Here is a 17,686-nt window from a genome sequence, read left to right on the forward strand (position 1 = left end):
AAAGTAATCATCGATGTACCGGAGAAAGAGTTGTGGAAGGGGGCCGGAGTAGGACTGCAACAAGGAATGTTCCACATACCCCATAAAGAGACAGGCATAGCTGGGGCCCATGCGGGTACCCATAGCCACACCTTTTATTTGGAGGAAGTGAGAGGAGTTGAAGGAGAAATTGTTCAGCGTGAGAACAAGTTCAGCCAGGAGGAGAGTAGTGGTGGATGGGGATTGTTCGGGCCTCTGTTCGAGGAAGAAGCTAAGGGCCCTCAGACCATCCTGGTGGGGGATGGAGGTGTAGAGGGATTGGACGTCCATGGTGAAGAGGAAGCGGTAGGGGCCAGGGAACTGGAAATTGTTGATGTGACGTAAGGTGTCAGAGGAATCACGGATGTAGGTGGGAAGGGACTGGACAAGGGGAGAGAGAAGGGAGTCAAGATAACGAGAAATGAGTTCTGTGGGGCAGGAGCAAGCTGAGACGATCGGTCTACCGGGGCAGTTCTGTTTGTGGATTTTGGGTAGGAGATAGAAGCGGGCCGTCCGAGGTTGGGCAACTATCAGGTTGGAAGCTGTGGGAGGGAGATCCCCAGAGGAGATGAGGTCAGTGACAGTCCTGGAAACAGTGGCTTGATGTTCAGTGGTGGGGTCATGGTCCAGGGAGAGGTAGGAGGAAGTGTCTGCGAGTTGACGCTCAGCCTCCGCGTGGTAGAGGTCAGTGCGCCAGACAACAACAGCACCACCCTTGTCAGCGGGTTTGATGACAATGTCAGGGTTGGACCTGAGAGAATGGAGTGCAGTAAGTTCAGAGAGAGACAGGTTAGAATGGGTGAGAGGAGCAGAGAAATTGAGACGACTAATGTCGCGCCGACAGTTCTCAATGAAAAGATCGAGAGAAGGTAAGAATCCAGAGGGAGGGGTCCAGGTGGAGGGAGAATATTGAAGATGGGTAAAAGGATCCGTTGAACTGGGAGAGGACTCCTGCCCAAAGAAGTGAGCCCGGAGACGAAGACGGCGGAAGAAGAGTTCAGTATCATGCCTAGCCCGAAATTCATTGAGGTGAGGGCGTAAGGGTATGAAACTAAGTCCTTTGCTGAGCACTGAACGTTCAGCATCGGAGAGGGGAAGGTCAGGGGGTATAGTGAATACACGGCTGGGGCTGGGATTGGAAGATGGGGTGGGGACGGAGGGACAGGCCGGGGTGGAGGGTCCTAGATGGGTGTTGGTGTCGATGAGTTGTTGGAGCTTGCGTTCCTTAGCACTTGAGAGAAACAGAAAAAGTTTCTTGTTGAGGCGTCGGATGAGCCGAAGAATAAAATGAAACTGGGGGCACGCGCAGCTTTGAAAAAGGATGATCTGCTTCTATCACTGCTTGTTTGTCGCTACAACCACACCAACCCCCTCCACCTCTCTGTCTCTCTATCTCTCCGCCCCCCACACACACACCTTAAACCAGCTTATATTTCAGCTCTTTCCTGGACTCGAACTCAAGTTCTGTCGAAGGGTCATGAGGACTCGAAACGTCAACTCTTTTCTTCTCCGCCGATGCTGCCAGACCTGCTGAGTTTTTCCAGGTAATTCTGTTTTTGTTTTGGATTTCCAGCATCCGCAGTTTTTTTGTTTTTATCTTTGTATCTGCACGCTCCTGCCAGTGAGGGTGCCTACTGCAATGCCCTCATACTAGGAGGGTATAACATCAATTTCCATTATAAATCAAGACACAGGAATTTATAATGGTAGAAGTTGATTTTTTTTATATATTGATATATTTGACAATCAAACTAAAATGTAACCAGTTTTGAAGCCAATTCAAAAGCCACAGCACCCTATTCTTTGTGCAGGATATGGAAAGGGGGTTAGGTAGAGGCCAAAGTGCCTTTCCCCATGAGAGAGAGGTTGTCAGGATGAATAAACCTCTCAAGTGTTTCCCTCTTACTGGTACAACAGGAAATATTAACAGAGGCCTGGGATTAATTTATGTTTCTATGCTGCATAGGTGAAATTAACCAGGTAGGCCAAAGATAGTGTGAAAAAAATGTGTGCTGTTGGCTTGCTCATGCACATGATGAGAAAGAAATGAAGACTTGTTTAACATTTTATTGGGCTCTCAGAAATTCCCAACATATCTCGTATGTAATTAATTACTTCAAAAGAGCACCTGTTGTTATTTCCTAGCATAGGCAAACACAGCCATTATGTTCTGCAGGCTTGGGGTGGGCAAAAACCAATAAAGAGCTATGTGACCAATTGGTTTATTTTTGTTGCGTGGTAATTGAGGGAGTAATATTGGTCAAGACTGTGAAAACTATCTTCTTAAGTGATCTATCTGAGCAAGAATATAGGCATCCTCCCCATTATCTCTCCACATATATGCTATAATGGTATTATTAGATTGGTGACTGAGAAATGTTTTCAGTTTGTACACTTGAAGTGTGAAAAAGTCAGTGTTACAACTATTGATTTTTCCTGAATACTGATCATGTTTTAAGAGAGCATTTTGAGCTTTGTAATAGGATGTAATAGTGGTTACAGACTTCATCATGGAAGCAGTTTTAGATAATAGTAACACAGAAGAATTTCACAACATTAAAGGACTCTGGCTTCCTTAATAGCTCAGTTGGTAAAGACTATGTGCAACAGAGCTATGTAGACTTGGTTTGATTTGCAGTTTGCACTGGTTTTTACCAGTGGCAGGTGACCCTCTGCCGTGTGGGGAGACGGCCTGATAAACGCTAGTGGCGTCTCTGCAGGCTCAGGGTGGGCAGGTGGAGTTGAGCCCTCCCACGGGCAACCTGTGGTCCACGGAGGGGCCCCCTAGTGTCAATGGCTGCCCCTGCAGTAACAAGCCCCCTTGTGCATACCAACCATTCCCCACACCACTCATCACCTCCCCACCTGCCTGACTTGTCTGACAGACCCCACCCACTTACCTTGTTCCAAGGGCAGCATACATGCTGCCTTTCCAGCTGAGTGCAGTCCCAGCAATGGCCACCACTCTCACCACCACCTTCTCAAGGGCGATTAAAGATGGGCAATAAATGCTGACCTAGCCGGCGACCCACATATCCCATGAACAAATAAACAAAATACTGAAAGGCAGCTGATTTTCCATTTGGATGGCAGCTCTTGGAGGTCAATTATCGTTCCTTAAAGGGATGGGGAACTCCAACAGCAGTTTATTAGCTGCCTGTTGCCACACAATCTGGTTGGGCCTCCTTGAAATGGCTGAGGCGAGGTTACCTTCGGTTTCCCAGCCCGTCACCCAGGCCACTGCCGCCCCAACAAAATCCAACCCTCTGAGCACTTGTGAAGAGTAGGATAATGACAACAAAGTGGCGAATTTGTGATTTCAGAAATGCTCCTGCATGCTGGAAGTCTCGTTTTAGAGATGTAAAAGTTACCAAAAAATGTATGTGTATTTTCTTTCTTGATCGTCCATTGATGTATTGGTTTGAGTTTCCAGAATGCTGGTAGTGGCCAAGAGCACACATTAGTGGACTAAATTGTTTTACCTTAACATAGGGTGCTCTCAGCCACAATACACAAAACTCCACATATTTCTTATTATTTATATGGTAATGATCTTAAAAGTATTCAGCAACAAAGTATTTTATTTTCTTGAAGCGCTTCTTGCATTATCCCATAATGCACTCTAGTTAGCTATTCACATTCCAGGAAATGGCCTGTAGCATTTGATGTTTTAATGATAATGTAGTAAGCTTCCTTTACCCACTTTCACTGAAACAGCTAAAACTTGCACCGTTCCTCTGTAACACTGGAAAAAAAATGTATTCATATGTCTGCAAAAGCTGTGATTTGGACTCAGAAGCGGAACGGTGGTTGATAATTTTCATCAGGGCTGCATCCTTATGGAGATACAGCCTCTTTCAACCCCTGGTGATACAGAAACAGGGAAAATTAAGAAGGACATTAGAGCTTCATTAAATCTGAAGCACATTTAGTACAGTGAAATATCTGCGGGCTATTTCTAAGAAGATTACATACTATGCTATGTGTTCCCTTTTCTTTTAAAATAGCTCAGTGTAGGAATTTATCCTTGATTAAAATAAAATCCAATATTAGACTTATGTTTAAATTATCTTTTTTAAAGAAGTTTTACATTTTGGAAGTGATTTTAAAAATAAAATTATGAAGTGTTAATTTCATTTATTTTTTTTAATGGTAGAATTCAAGCTCTTGTTTTACAGTGAGACTATGCCCCACATGCAGATCCATAACTAGACAAATATTATTTCCTTTTGCAGCTTGCTCTTGGGAGGTTTCCATATCCTCAGGTAAGATTGTTCATTACTGGCTTTTGCCACCATGACATTCATCCCTATGTATGAAGGTACAAGGGAGCAATCCTGAAAGTTTGTGCCACATACAAATAAAGCTGCAGTGTTAAATTGAAATAAGCTATCTGTCCAATGCTTTAGAAACCACTTTTTAATCCCCTCTTTCTCCCTCCCCAGCAGCCCCTCCCAGCTGTGGTGTGTATAGAGTAAACAGTCTTTGGCTTGTCTGATTTAAAAGTCTTGTCGGCCTACACTCTTTGAGCATCCATTAACTTATTATTATGCAAATAAGGATTGTATTACACATACAAATATATGCATGGTTAGATTGTGTGTGTGTGTGTGTTACAAACATGCTTACTGAATAATCAGCTCAGATTTGCTCCTCTTGCTGATATTTTCTTTTCTGTTCATTCTCCATCGAAGTTTTTTTTAAATTATGACAATGACTCTTGTATCTGTTTTTGAAGGATTTCCAATGGCTGTTACATATTATACAGCTAAGCAGGTTGATGCAAGTCAGCATATTAACCAAGTGTATGATTGATTGAATATTACATATATGATTTACTGGTACAAGTGTAAGAGATTTTGCTTCCCCTTCCATATAAAGGAAGGAGGGGGAAAAAATGAGTGACTTCTCTTAGGTTGTGAAACCAGGCCGGGTTAATAAATTACATTGAAATGACCCGAAGTAAAAATAACTTCTGTGCAAATAGTGCCCCTGGTATTGTAAAGCTTTGAATGTTTTCACACCCCATTAATTTATTACTTCTCTTTCTTCATCTTTAAATTTCATTTTTTTAACATTCAGACTCCCTGCTGCAGTAGTGATTTTCATCTTGTTGTTAATTTTCCCTGCTCCATATGGAGCTCCAGACATTTCACCTGGAGGCTGTACTAGATTTTGCTGTAGTGATCGCACTTCCGGAGGCCAAAACTGTCAGTTAAGGTTCCTGGTGCATCTGTCTGCACCAGGCATTTTTTGCTGGCACCAAGAGTGTGAATAACAAATTGGATGCACCTGAGATTTGGATGATTAGTGTGTTTGTGTATCAGTGCTATGTATGTACTCCTTGTAAGCAGATAGCTCTGGGGGGACCTAAATAGCCGCCATAGGTGGAACTGTACTCAAACCTTACATTTGGCTTCGCCGAGTACGCTGTAAACATCCCTCACATTAAGAGGCTCGAAATATTTCATCCTGCTTTGTCATTGATTAGAAAAGAGTCTTTAATTTCATTTCACCCCATGTTGTGATTAATTTGCATTCTTTGTCAGAAGTTAATGAAGTTTTTTACGGTTCACACTGAAAATCCTTGAAGACATCTTATTTGATCTTCTGTTTATACAACCGCCGGCAGATGCTGTTTTGATTGATAGCACACTTTCATTCCCCAAGTTATTTTAAGCAACTGCTCCGTTTTGAATACAATATATAGATACTTTTTTTTCCCTTTTTTTCTCATCAGGGGAAAAAAAATAACAGGAATTTATGCTAAAAACTGACACTAGCCTTTGGGAGGTTAGTCTCCTCTGTTGCTACTTAAAAATGTTTTTGGTCTTTATGTAGCTCTAATTTAATGAAAAGTAAAAGTTTGCTGAATAGATGTCGAGTACTAATTGGAGTCAATGCAGGACAATCCCTGAAGCTGCATGTACCAGGGTTTCTTCCTTTCTTTTGAATATAATCCATATTATTGACACTACTTGCCCTGAACATTTTCATTCAGAAGCAGACAACTCATCAAGGATTTAAATGCTTGTTTGACTTGGAAACTGCAGTTGCAAATTAAAAAATGTTTTTTTTAAATTGACACCTTTTAGAATTTTAAATAAATCCTTATTTAATCAGTTACTTCAGGATGAATTTTTCTCATAATTGTAGATTCAATTATAATTTTTTGGTCAACTAATTTATTGTAATATAATGTTAACAAATAGCATGAATATTTGAATTATAAAGTCCTGTTTCAGAAGGGAAGCTTATTTCTTCAGGTGCAGAACACTGAAAGAATTTGCTGGGATGATTAAACCAACATTATAGTATTGCACAGAATTCTTACCAGTCCATCAGTTTATCTAACATTACAATTCCTGCCATGTGTAGTTTGCCTACATATGTACTATGTGATATTTTACTAATGCATTGGCTTTACAAATAGAGGCATAGAGTACAAAACCAAGGAGGTTATGATGAGCCTTTATAAAACACTGGTTCAGCCTCAACTGGAGTATAGTTTCCAATTATGGGCACTACACTTTGGGGAGGATGTGAAAGCTTTAGAGATGGTGCAGAAAAGAGTTACAAGTATTATTCCAGGGATGATGGATCAGTTAGATAGATAGATTGGAGAAGCTGGGGTTGGATCTCCTTAGAGAAGAGAAAGTTGAGAGGAGATTTGATAGAAGTGTTTAAAACTATGAGGGGTTCAGACAAAGTAGATAGAGAGAAATTGTTCCAATTGGTGGAACCAATGGACACCAATTTAAGGTAATTGCCAAAAAAAAACCAAATGCATCAAGAGGAATAGCTTCTTTATGCAGCGAGTGGTTAGGATGTGGAATGCACTGAGTGTAATGGAAGCAGATACAAAATGGTATCAAAAGGAAATTGGGTAAGCAGCTGAAGAGGAAAAAATTGCAAGGCTACAGGGAAAGAATGGGGGAATGTGACTAGCTGATTTGCTGTTGCAGAGGGTATGGACATCAGGGCTGAATGGTGTCCATCTGTGCTGTAATGTAACCATTCCATGATTGATCACTTTTGAAATATCAAAAGTAAATATTTTAACACATTCTTTTCCTTGAGTTGCAATGTATACTGAAGTGCTAAGCCCCTTCATGGTGCATTACGTTCTTATAATGCTCTAGAGCAGCTTTGAGGTAATCAAATAAAGCTCACTAGTCCTCTGTCACAAAAGCAGTAATACTTCTCTGCACATATCAAGAATGCAGGATGTACTTTAAACTTTAAATTAAATAATTATCAGTCAAAGAAAAGTGCAGAGAAACTGAAGGTTAACATCTAGTTTGTTTTGATGCTTCTGATATTTTCAACACTACACATACTCATACCCCAGTATACAAATTATCTGATTAATTGTAATGTAGTTTTGCCATTGATTGCTGGGTACGTATCATTGCCCTATTAAAAGCTTTTGAAGCATAATCCTATATTTTTTAGGGTGGGTTTAATTACTTAGAATTGAAGCACATGAAAGCAAAGAGTGACCCCACAATTTCAGTCCAGCACTTGCCAATGTGAGACACCAGTAGAGATGAAAGTTGCTTTTTTGTTTGGGAGGCAAAATATTTTGATCTAATAGAAATAAATTGAATTTTATTTACAAATCAATCAATTATGCATGTCTGGAATACATGTAATACAGAAATCCAAAGCTTAGTTTATATGAAAATGTTGGGTTTTCCCGAATGTGGCCAAGATATAGACCCTGTTCAGTCAACCTAATAAAGAGAATTTTACTGTTTTTAAACATTTCATTTCTTGAATTGAAGCAAAATTGTTTTATTATTTTCTCAAGGGTGCATTTTGTTTGAGTAATGAGTATTCCTGACACAAATGGTTTTAATTTGTAGAGCATATGCAACTTTAGAATGAATAAGCACTGATTGAATTTCTATTATATAAGCTGACACAATAATTAGCTCTATTAATTGCTTTACCCTATTTTAATGAGATGTTTTGGTACTCTCTATTGGTGTAAGGAGTTTGGGTCAGTATATTCTATCCCCAAACCTGACCATAGTATTATACAAATCACTTAGGGCTCAATTTTCCTAATCTGTTTTCAGTTATAAATGCTAATTGAACCCAAAGTAAGCACAAAATAGGCTTATGTCAATCTTGCAATATTTTCTTCTCCCCCTTACCTCCAAAAATAAATGGCCTGACTCTAGAGAGGGAGCGGGCCAGTTGCTTTTGGAGCAAGCCACTTTGCTGATCAAGGATCAAAAGCCCCGGATATTTGCTTGCTAGTATAGAACTTGAGTATTGCTGTAAAAAGAGATATGCTGTCAAAGCTTTTCTTCTTGCACTCATCAGGACAGAATCACAAGAGTACCAAATTTCAATGGGAACAGCAATTTACACTGCATGAGAAAATAGTGCTGTTTGGCTGGCAAGTTTGCTCTGGTTGGCCGAGGTCTTGCCACGGAGAATGCACCAGGCAACAGTTATTCTCAAGCTTACGAATGGGCCTAAGGCTGTCACGTTTGGTTCTGAAAAGTGCCAAACCTACATCATATTACCCTGGAAGAGTCTCAAACATTCACTCCCTCCACCGCAGATGCACTGTAGTAGCAGTGTGTACCATCTACAAGATGCACTGCAGGAATTCACCAAGGCTTCTTTGACAGCACCTTTCAAACCCACGACCACTACCATCTAAAATGACAAAGGCAGCAGATAGATGGGAACACTACCACCTAGAAATTCACCCTCCACTCACCATCCTGACTTGGAAATATATTGCCATTCCTTCACTGTTGCTGGGTCAAAAGCCTGGAACTCCCTTCCTAACAGCACTGTGGGTGTACCTACACCACATGGACTGCAGTGATTCAAGAAGGCAGCTCACCACCACCTTCTCAAGGGCAATTAGGGATGAGCTATAAATGCTGGCCCAGCCAGTGAAGCCCACATCCCATGAATGAATAAAAGAAAAATATGAGCAATACATATTTCTCGCTGCTACTATGCAGCAGTGGTATTCTCCACTAACAGGATGCAGTCATGAAGTCTAAAAAACGTTCTGCCTACCAGGCAAATGAGTAACGTGTTTAATGAATTTCAGTGCCAGTGTGATGCCTGGCATGTAGGCCATAAGTGCCAACGACTGGGGGATCATAGTAAACATTACGTCCCTTCAACTGTTCACAATAGACAGAGTATAGACCATACTCAACCTTTCAAAACACAGCATAAGGTCCAACACTAGATGTGATTCCGCGATTGGGCAGCACTTATGTAACAACCCCGAGTGTTCTAAGAATTGCACTAACAACCAATTCGAGATTATCAGTTGGGCTCGCAATGGGGCTCACTTACGTTCGCTGGAAGCTACATATATTCATATGCATGGCTCTGTCCTCTGTAAACAGAAAGAACATATCCAGGCATTGCGCCTTTTTCAACTAAATAAAAGCGTGAGGGTCAGCGTTTCCCTGGGCAGTCCCACATTGCAGCACCTCAACCTGAGTTGACTTGCCTGGTTTGAATTTTAACAAAAAGCTTGAGAATAATTGTTGCCTGGTGTATTCTTCATGGCAACACCTTGATCAATCAGAGTCCACTTGCCAACTACTCAGCAGCCTTTTCTCATGCAGTATAATTTATTGTTCCCGTTAAAATTTGATATTCTTGCGATTCTGTCCTGTTGACTGCAAGACAAAAAGCATGGCTATTTATATATATATATGTTCTATGTTATATCAGCTTTAATTCTAAATTAATGTCAGTAAACTGAGCCCTTCCAGATTATATGAACTTGGTTTTAACACTATCCATTTAGATTTGCTTTTAAAAGGCATAATTTTTCCATTAAGTTCTTTTGTATAAAGTATTTTTCACCCCCAGGAGAGCTTTGCTGCATATTGATGTCTTCAGTACTTGCGAGTATATAGTTAACTAATCAGAGTGCCTGGGTGCACTTATTTGGGCGTGATTAAAGGACACTTGAGAGCAATTCTACAGAAATACTGGCCGATAAGACTTCTTTGGATAGTTTAAATAGACATTAGTTTGTGCACTATGAGCGAGGCAATTTGGATCTGCCTACTGCTATAGCAGCGATTAATCCGGTGTGTTCCACTTAATAAAATCAATTCATATTAGTCATCACTACATTATTTTTAAGGATTTTTTTTGTACTTGTTCTTACCTTGCATCCCATCAGCCCCTCCCACACATTGCACACCACACACGTTCCTCAATACAGAGGACAGGTATGTAGTCTGCTACATACATACATTAACATCTCTCTAATTGGAGCTCTCAGGTGTGTGGTTTGTGCTTTCTTTTAGACGTCTCTTTTGTCTGTGGAGAGTACCATGACTCTTTTTGCACTTCCTTTTCTATCCTCCTTCGCTTCCTTTCATTCACTTATCTCTCAAACTGCCTGATCCTGATGTGCGCATGTCATGTTGTGAACCGTGAAGCTAAACCTAGTGCACTAACAACCGATTTGAGATAATCAGTCGAGCTCATAACGTGGCTTATTTATGCTTACTGGAAGTGATAAACATTCAAATGCAAGGACCCGTTCACTGCAAACAGAAGGAATATGTTCAAGCCTTGCACCTTTTATTTAATTACCCGGGAGCTTGGGGAGCCTATAGTTCCCCATTGCTTTCTCCATGACATTGTGTCAGCCAATCAATGAGCACCCATTCCTCCTGTAGTATAAATTGTTGTAATCATTTGAAATTTGGCATTCTTGGGTTTGCCCTGTGGAGTGCAAGATGAAACGCTTCAGCAACATGTTTCTCCTTTCAGCAGTATTCAAGTTTTGTACGACCAAGTGACTGTATATACTTTTTCTCCTTGTGGAGATATTCCTCAGCTTTGTGCGTCCTTTCCTTTCTGGCCAGGATATCAGGTCAGTTTCAGGAAATGCAAGTCACAGAAGGAAATAACAGTATCCTCCAAGTGGGGAAATTAATGGAAAGAGTTATCTTTTTTCCTTATTCATCATGGGTTTCAGGCATTGCTGGAAAGGCCAGTGTTCATTGCCCATCCCTAATTGCCCGTGAGAAGGTACTGGTGGGCTGCCTTCTTGAACCGCTGCATTCTGTGTAGTGAAAGTACACTACTCTTATGTAGCAAATTCCAGGATTTTGGCCCAGTATTAATAAAAGGACGTCATTTCTAGGTGAGGATGGTGCTTGACTTGGAGGGGGACTTTTGTTTTATTCATTTATGGGATGTGGGCATCGCTGGCTAGGCCAGCATTTATTGGCCAGCTCTAATTGCCCTTGAGAAGGTGGTGGTGAGCTGCCACTTTGAGTCGCTGCAGTATTCCGGGTGGTCCATCCAGTTTCATTCCTTATTGACTTGTTTTTAGCAGTTTGATACAACTGAATGGCTTGCCAGGCCATTTCAAAGGGTATTTAAGAGTCAACCACATTGATGTGGGTCTGGAGTCACACATCGGCCAGACCAGGTAAGGACATTCCCTAAAGGACATTAGTGAACCAGATGGGTTTGTATGATAACCGACATGGTTTTGTAGTCATCAATAGACTTTTAATTCCAGATTTTTATTGAATCTGCTGTGGTGGGATTTGAACCTGGGTCCCCAGAACATTACCCTGGGTCTCTGGATTGTTAGCCTAGTGACAACACTCTATGCTACCACCTCTGTAATGGTGGTATTTGGAGGGGTCAAATCATTTTTGCAAAAACAAATTATTTGATCATCAGTTTTTCCAACAGAGGATGGAACAATGGACCTTTTTAAAGTTAACAATTCATATCTATTTTTTGCCTTAGAATTCCTATCTCCTATTTTAGACCCCTTTTTCCTCCATCATTCAGAAACCAGGGTCAGTCTGGACTACATATTTCTTTCATGCAGCTCCATGAGCAAAATACTTAAATGGGTGATTTTTGTTTCTCCTCTTGTAAGCAGAAAAACTCAGGAAATTAGGGCAATCAAATTCACTTGTTAAATTGAAGCTGGAATTATAACTTGAGTGCTTGAGCCTAGCTCCAAAAGCTGCAGATATTGAACGCTCGGTTTTAATCTGCTTTTTCTAAAAAAAAATTACTTTATTGCACCACAAAAATGCACTAAGCTCAAGTTAAATGTGTGGAGTTGAGCAACCTTGAGATGTGCTGTACTACTTAAGTGCCAATCATATTCCTATAATATATAAAACCTCACGTGCAGCCTATGAGAAGCTTTGTCACCCAAATAATTAGCGAGCACTCCAAGATCTGTTTCTTCGATGAACAAACAGACAATGGTCTGAAAAGCAGTGAATTTTCACTAGGTGATAAAAGTATTAGAGATAAAAATTTGTCAACTGATATGGGAAGATCCGACCTGGGTCACTGGTAAATCTCTCCAAGAAGAGCTTAAGGGCAAGTCATAATTTCAGTTTGGAAGATAGAGATGAAAGCTATAGCTGGTTTCTTCTGTAAGTTACGTTTCAGGTAGGTGAATCCATTTTACTACTCTGATTGTGCTTTTGATAATCATGTAAAAGGGAACAGTGGAAGGTCTACACAGCCACTTTCCGTCAAAAAGCATTGCCATGGCAACCAAAATAAAAAAAACCTGACAATGAAAGTCATCCTTTTTTTCCTTCGCCTTAACCAGAGGCATTGATTAAATGGTGAACTGCCACAGGAAAACTAACAAAGTGCTCAAAATTGATTGAACGCGCAGCAGAAAGATGTTAAAAAGTGAAAACTGCAAATGCTGGAAATCTGAAATAAAAGCAGAAAATGTTCTAAATGCACAGCCGGTCCATCAGCATCTACAAAGTTAACAATAGGTTATAATTGCTTTTGTCAGAACTAGTGACTTTCTGGTGAAATGTCTACATCCAAGACACCAACTCATCTTTTTACCTTATGGATGTTAAGAGACCTCCTATGGGGGTTACTGGTTTGAAACCAGTCATAAGTTTTCTAATAGCAGATGTGCTACTTTTTTCAACACGAGTTTTCCATATTTCCTCCCGATATTTTTTTTTACCATAAACAGTCAAATTAATTTTCAAGTGTATGGCAATTTCTTTTCAGTTGAAATCAGGCTTATGTTTGGAGGAATTAATTCCCTCCCTAGTGAAAATATGTGCTTCATCTACTTAACAAATGGTTGCACTTCAGAAGCACTTCTTTGGTTGTAGTTTGCTTTGAGATATTCTAAGAACATGCTGAGATGCTATATAAATACAAATCCCTTTCATATCATTGTACAGTATATGTGGTAAATGGCATTTTGAAAGTTTTTAAAAAATAATTAACTTCCCCTTTTTGGTTTTAAAGAAACACTATTCTTACAAAGTCATACGTTTTTATATAGTATATATATTACATATATACATTTATAAAAACTAAGTTTTGTGATATTTTAATACTATACTGTGTATTTCATACACAGAATAGTATTTTTGATTCTGATTATCATTTTTGCACTTAACCTGGCAGGTGCTAAGATCTGGGGAAGTTCTGAATGAAGTGGTAGGTTCCCAAATACAGCTTTGACTTTTTTGTGCTATCAACAAGCTACCTGTTTCTTTCCCCATCACCATCTTTGTTTGCCTGTCTTCCTTTGATGATCGAGTCTGGGTTCTCTTAGCAATTTTCGGCATCAGCTTCACATCTGCTTGTTGCTGTTTTGGAATGCTTTCATTCAACAAAGACACTGATCCTGATTTATGACAAGGTGGTGAGGAGATGAATAATGTCAAGGAAATGATTTAAAGGATGGAATGGAAAAATATATAAATGAGAAAAAAGGTTAAAAACTAAGGAGTACAATTTTTAAGAATAGGTTGGATAGCTAATAATTTAAAAAGCACTAGAGAGATTATGAAAAGATCTATTTAAATCCAGGACCAATAATAATTTTAGTTTTGTGGTATAGGTGATGGAACCTCATTTTGTTTTTCTTTTTCTGGGTGGAACTTTAGTTATTGAAACAAATACAGAAACTCAAACTTGAAACCAATCCATCCCAGTGATTTTGTGAAATAAACATGTTATTTAAATCTTTCCCAACATGGAAAATTAAAAACTAAATGCAATATTGGCACATGTATCATACACTGATTTAAAAATAACTCGAACTGCTCCATTAACTCCTTCCAAGTTGATATATAAAGTGTGATCATTATTAAGAGCTTGGAGATGTGATTTCTGTGACACTCAATTTTGCATGTACTAACAGGTGCAAATTAAACTGTCTTTCTAAACACAACTAATTATTTCCATGTTTGAGAATATTACAAACTGAAACAACTCTGTTTAATTTTAACTCTTTTGTCTTGCATAGAATATGAAACTCTGAAGCAAAAATGTGTGTCTAATTGTGTTCCAGGCTCTTCTAGAAATGGAGCCTTTTTTGACGGAGAAGGCAAGAGGCTTTCTGTTTTCTCGTCAGTTTGTCTGCGCATAGATTCGTTGCTTCAGTGTTTTAATTTGAATTTCCCCTAAATGTCTGCAAAATTTTAATAAAATTTACTTTGTAATTTCCATCGCTCTATCAGATGCTCAGCTTTGTGAGAAACTGAGCAACTACATAACCACCCACCTGCCTTGCATTCATGCATGCAATCAGTGGTGTTACTTCAATAAATTAATTAACTCTTAATCAGACTTAATAAGTGTTTTCCCTGATCTGCTTGAGAATGTTTTGCTCAAAAGTATGCTTTTTTCAAAATGAAATTGTATTCTTTGTGACCATTTCCAAGAAATTAAACATCTTCACCATATTTTATGATGTGTTGTCCACTAAATATATTTCCCCAGCCCTACTTTTCTCCTCTTTTTGTTTTTTCTTACCCAGCTATCTCCTGTGGCTGAGGGGGCAGACATATAGCTGGCAACTGGGTCTAAGGCTTATTTCAATGCTCCTCTAGAGCGGCTATTTGAAGGCCTCTTAAAGCTGTCCAGGGATGATACAAATTCCTTTCAGCAGCTCCCACATCAACAGGAGTAGTATCAGCAACCTCATTGTGTGGGGGATTCAAACCTGTGTCTCACTGCTCTTTGCACAGGAAATTAGTGCTCATTAATGCATTACAGTCCCATTGCAATTCAACCTACTATAGCATTTTCACAATTAGGTTGACTTTTCAAGCCATGATTGCTAAGCTACATTTCTATCAATTCTCCACTAAACCTTATTAAATTGTTTTGAAAGTTTTTAATTCATCATTTCTATTCAGATACCAATTTTGCAATACGTTTATTTAAATTGGTGGACCTTTTTCCCCTTGTGATTCACTCTTTTCCCTTTTAATTATCTGTTTTTATATTTATAGTGATATTCTCTTATGTCATCTTTTTGAATACTTTATATCTTAATTATCAATGAACCATTGGAGAACTCTTAAATTCCCTCATGAGCTCCAGTTACCAGTAAAGATGCTACCAGGCAGTGAACTAGGGTGGATTCTATCCAACCTATCTTGGTAGTTCGTTTCTGAATTTTGAAGAAACTAATTGCAGTGAAACTGCTGTTACATCCCATTCTCTAGTTTTCCAGTCCATTCAAGTCTAGATGCAACGGTATCATAGTATCTTTGCAGTACCACCAATTTGTATATGCATGCTGCAGGTGAGAAACCAGTGGGAGTTCGTAATTCACAGCCAACTAAACAGCCACAGACCATTCCAACAGGTTATGGTTGATCTAGTATACGTTTGTACGGGTATCCATTGCCCAGTTCTTGCCCCAGTCTAAATGAGTCATTAGTAGTTGTCTGAAACTTATAATTAAAATTAATCACAAATACAAAAGTTAAAGCAATCACACTGTGCCTACCAAAGATATACTGGTGCAATTTGAATGTGTGAACATGATGATTTTGGCCCTTTTTAAATTGTATATCCTTCTCAATTAATATGTTTTGTTTTGTAGGAGGAGAGGCTATATTCTCTCTGATTCTGGCACACATTTCTGATTCTTCGTCCTATAGAAGTATTAATGGAAAATATTTTGCATTCATCTTGACATTAGTACACAGATTCATAATATTGTTTGCATATGCATTTATTTCTCAACTATATATATGTGTGTATGATATATATAATTTGCACACAAAGATCAAATATTCAAAATTAATTATGGTGTATCTTAAGGGAAAGCACAACGGCTATATACATATGTGCTGGTTATTTTGGTAGAAAAGGTTCGTGGTCATACCTTATTTTACATATCAAATTTGGTTGCAAGCAAGTTTTTGTTAAGGGAACAAACAGAAGAGAAAGAGCAAGGCTGGGAGAGGTAGGTAAAGTTTTATAGAAACCACTTTAAAAACATCTTTATAACCTGAACTGACAAGCTGTACAATTGAAGTGTCTGCATGGAGGAATTACGTATAATGAAGCCATTGGACCACAACATGTCGGTAATGCTCTTTACATAGAATGTCGGTCTGAATCAATCTAAACATCTAGAAATGTTTAGGTAGAACACGCACAATTAATAAAATGTATGTAAAATGTAAGTAAGTGAAGCAAGTTGCTGCACTTTGCTTGGGGCATGGGCACAAATCCTCATTGAATTGGTTGATTCTGCTTTTTTAAAATGTTAATGACAATTTAGAACATAACTCAATCTTAAAAGTAGTTTATCTGAAGTAGAGCTGGTAGCTAATATTTCTGACTAGCAGGTCTCTCCAGTACCTTTAAAGTGGTTGGGGATTGTGCAGGGAGGAGAAAGAAAAAGCAAGGCTACACAGTTGTATTTAATTGATAGAATGAATCAATTATACTGGTACTGCATTGTCAGATTCAAGTGAAACATTGAGCTCATGCATTGTGTTCCTGCATAATGTAATGGAAAATAATTATATCACATTAAAGTTGCAATTTGTCAGCATTTTTAATTAATGCTGTGGGTCTTGGTTGGACGATTGGGGAGGGAGATGGGAAATAGACCAATCAGGACATTTATTTTGAGTATTTTCATACAGGAGGGTGACAGCAGTGTATGTTGGTAGATTTTTGACTTGTGTGCTGTTTGGCAACAAAGCAACCTTGTTATTAATAAATCATTGGAGTCTGAGGGCATAGTGGTTTTGAACATTTTCCTTTTATCCTCGAGACACAAATTTGAATCCAGCGCTGCTAAATGGAATAGAAATTCTGCCTTTTGGCTGTAAAAGTCCACACTATCCCAGCAGAGTTGGGAGCAGAGGTGAGCTATCCCAGCACAAATAAGGAGCAGAGTTGAGCTGGGCCAGCACAAATGAGGAGCAGAGTTGAGCTGTCCCAGTGCAGAATGGGGAGCAGAGCTGAGCTATCCCAGCACAGAGTAGGGAGCAGAGACGAGTGTCGCCGCACAGAATGGGGGCTGAAGTGAGCTATCCAGTACAAAATGGGGGAGCAGGTGACCTATCCAGCACAAAATGGGGGAGTAGAGATGAACTATCCCAGCACAAAATGGGGGCAGAGATGAGTGCCCCAGCACAGAATAGGGAGCAGGGGTTAGTGTCTCAGCACAGTATGGGAAACAGGGATGAGCTATCTCAGCACAGAGTAGGGAGCAGAGGTGAGCTATCCCAGCACTGAATGAGGAGCAGGGGTGAGTGTCCCAGCACAGAATGGGGAGCAGAGGTGAGCTATCCCAACAAAGAAAAGGGAGCTACTTCAACACAGAGTGAGGAGCAGAGTTGAGTTATCCAAGCACAGAATAGGG

General features: G+C 39.6%; 1 protein-coding gene across 10 annotated transcripts in view; it reads left to right on the forward strand.

Moving 5' to 3' along the window:
• map2k5 (mitogen-activated protein kinase kinase 5) overlaps positions 1 to 17,686 on the forward strand; it is a 275,892-nt gene that overhangs the window by 211,130 nt on the left and 47,076 nt on the right. For 4 of the 10 annotated variants that reach the window (XM_041174729.1, XM_041174734.1, XM_041174732.1 and 1 more), the window contains one exon: positions 4,254 to 4,283. The exons of 2 other annotated variants lie outside the window; for them this stretch is intronic. In XM_041174729.1, the coding sequence (XP_041030663.1) occupies positions 4,254 to 4,283 (30 nt within the window). Of the gene's footprint in view, positions 1 to 4,253; positions 4,284 to 13,467; positions 13,501 to 14,359; positions 14,453 to 17,686 lie in introns of those variants that run through there. 4 more of the 10 variants (XM_041174736.1, XM_041174728.1, XM_041174730.1 and 1 more) reach the window with 2 other exon arrangements.

The sequence above is a fragment of the Carcharodon carcharias genome, chromosome 26 (genome assembly GCF_017639515.1).
Source record: "Carcharodon carcharias isolate sCarCar2 chromosome 26, sCarCar2.pri, whole genome shotgun sequence".
Classification (NCBI taxonomy): Eukaryota; Metazoa; Chordata; class Chondrichthyes; order Lamniformes; family Lamnidae; genus Carcharodon; species Carcharodon carcharias.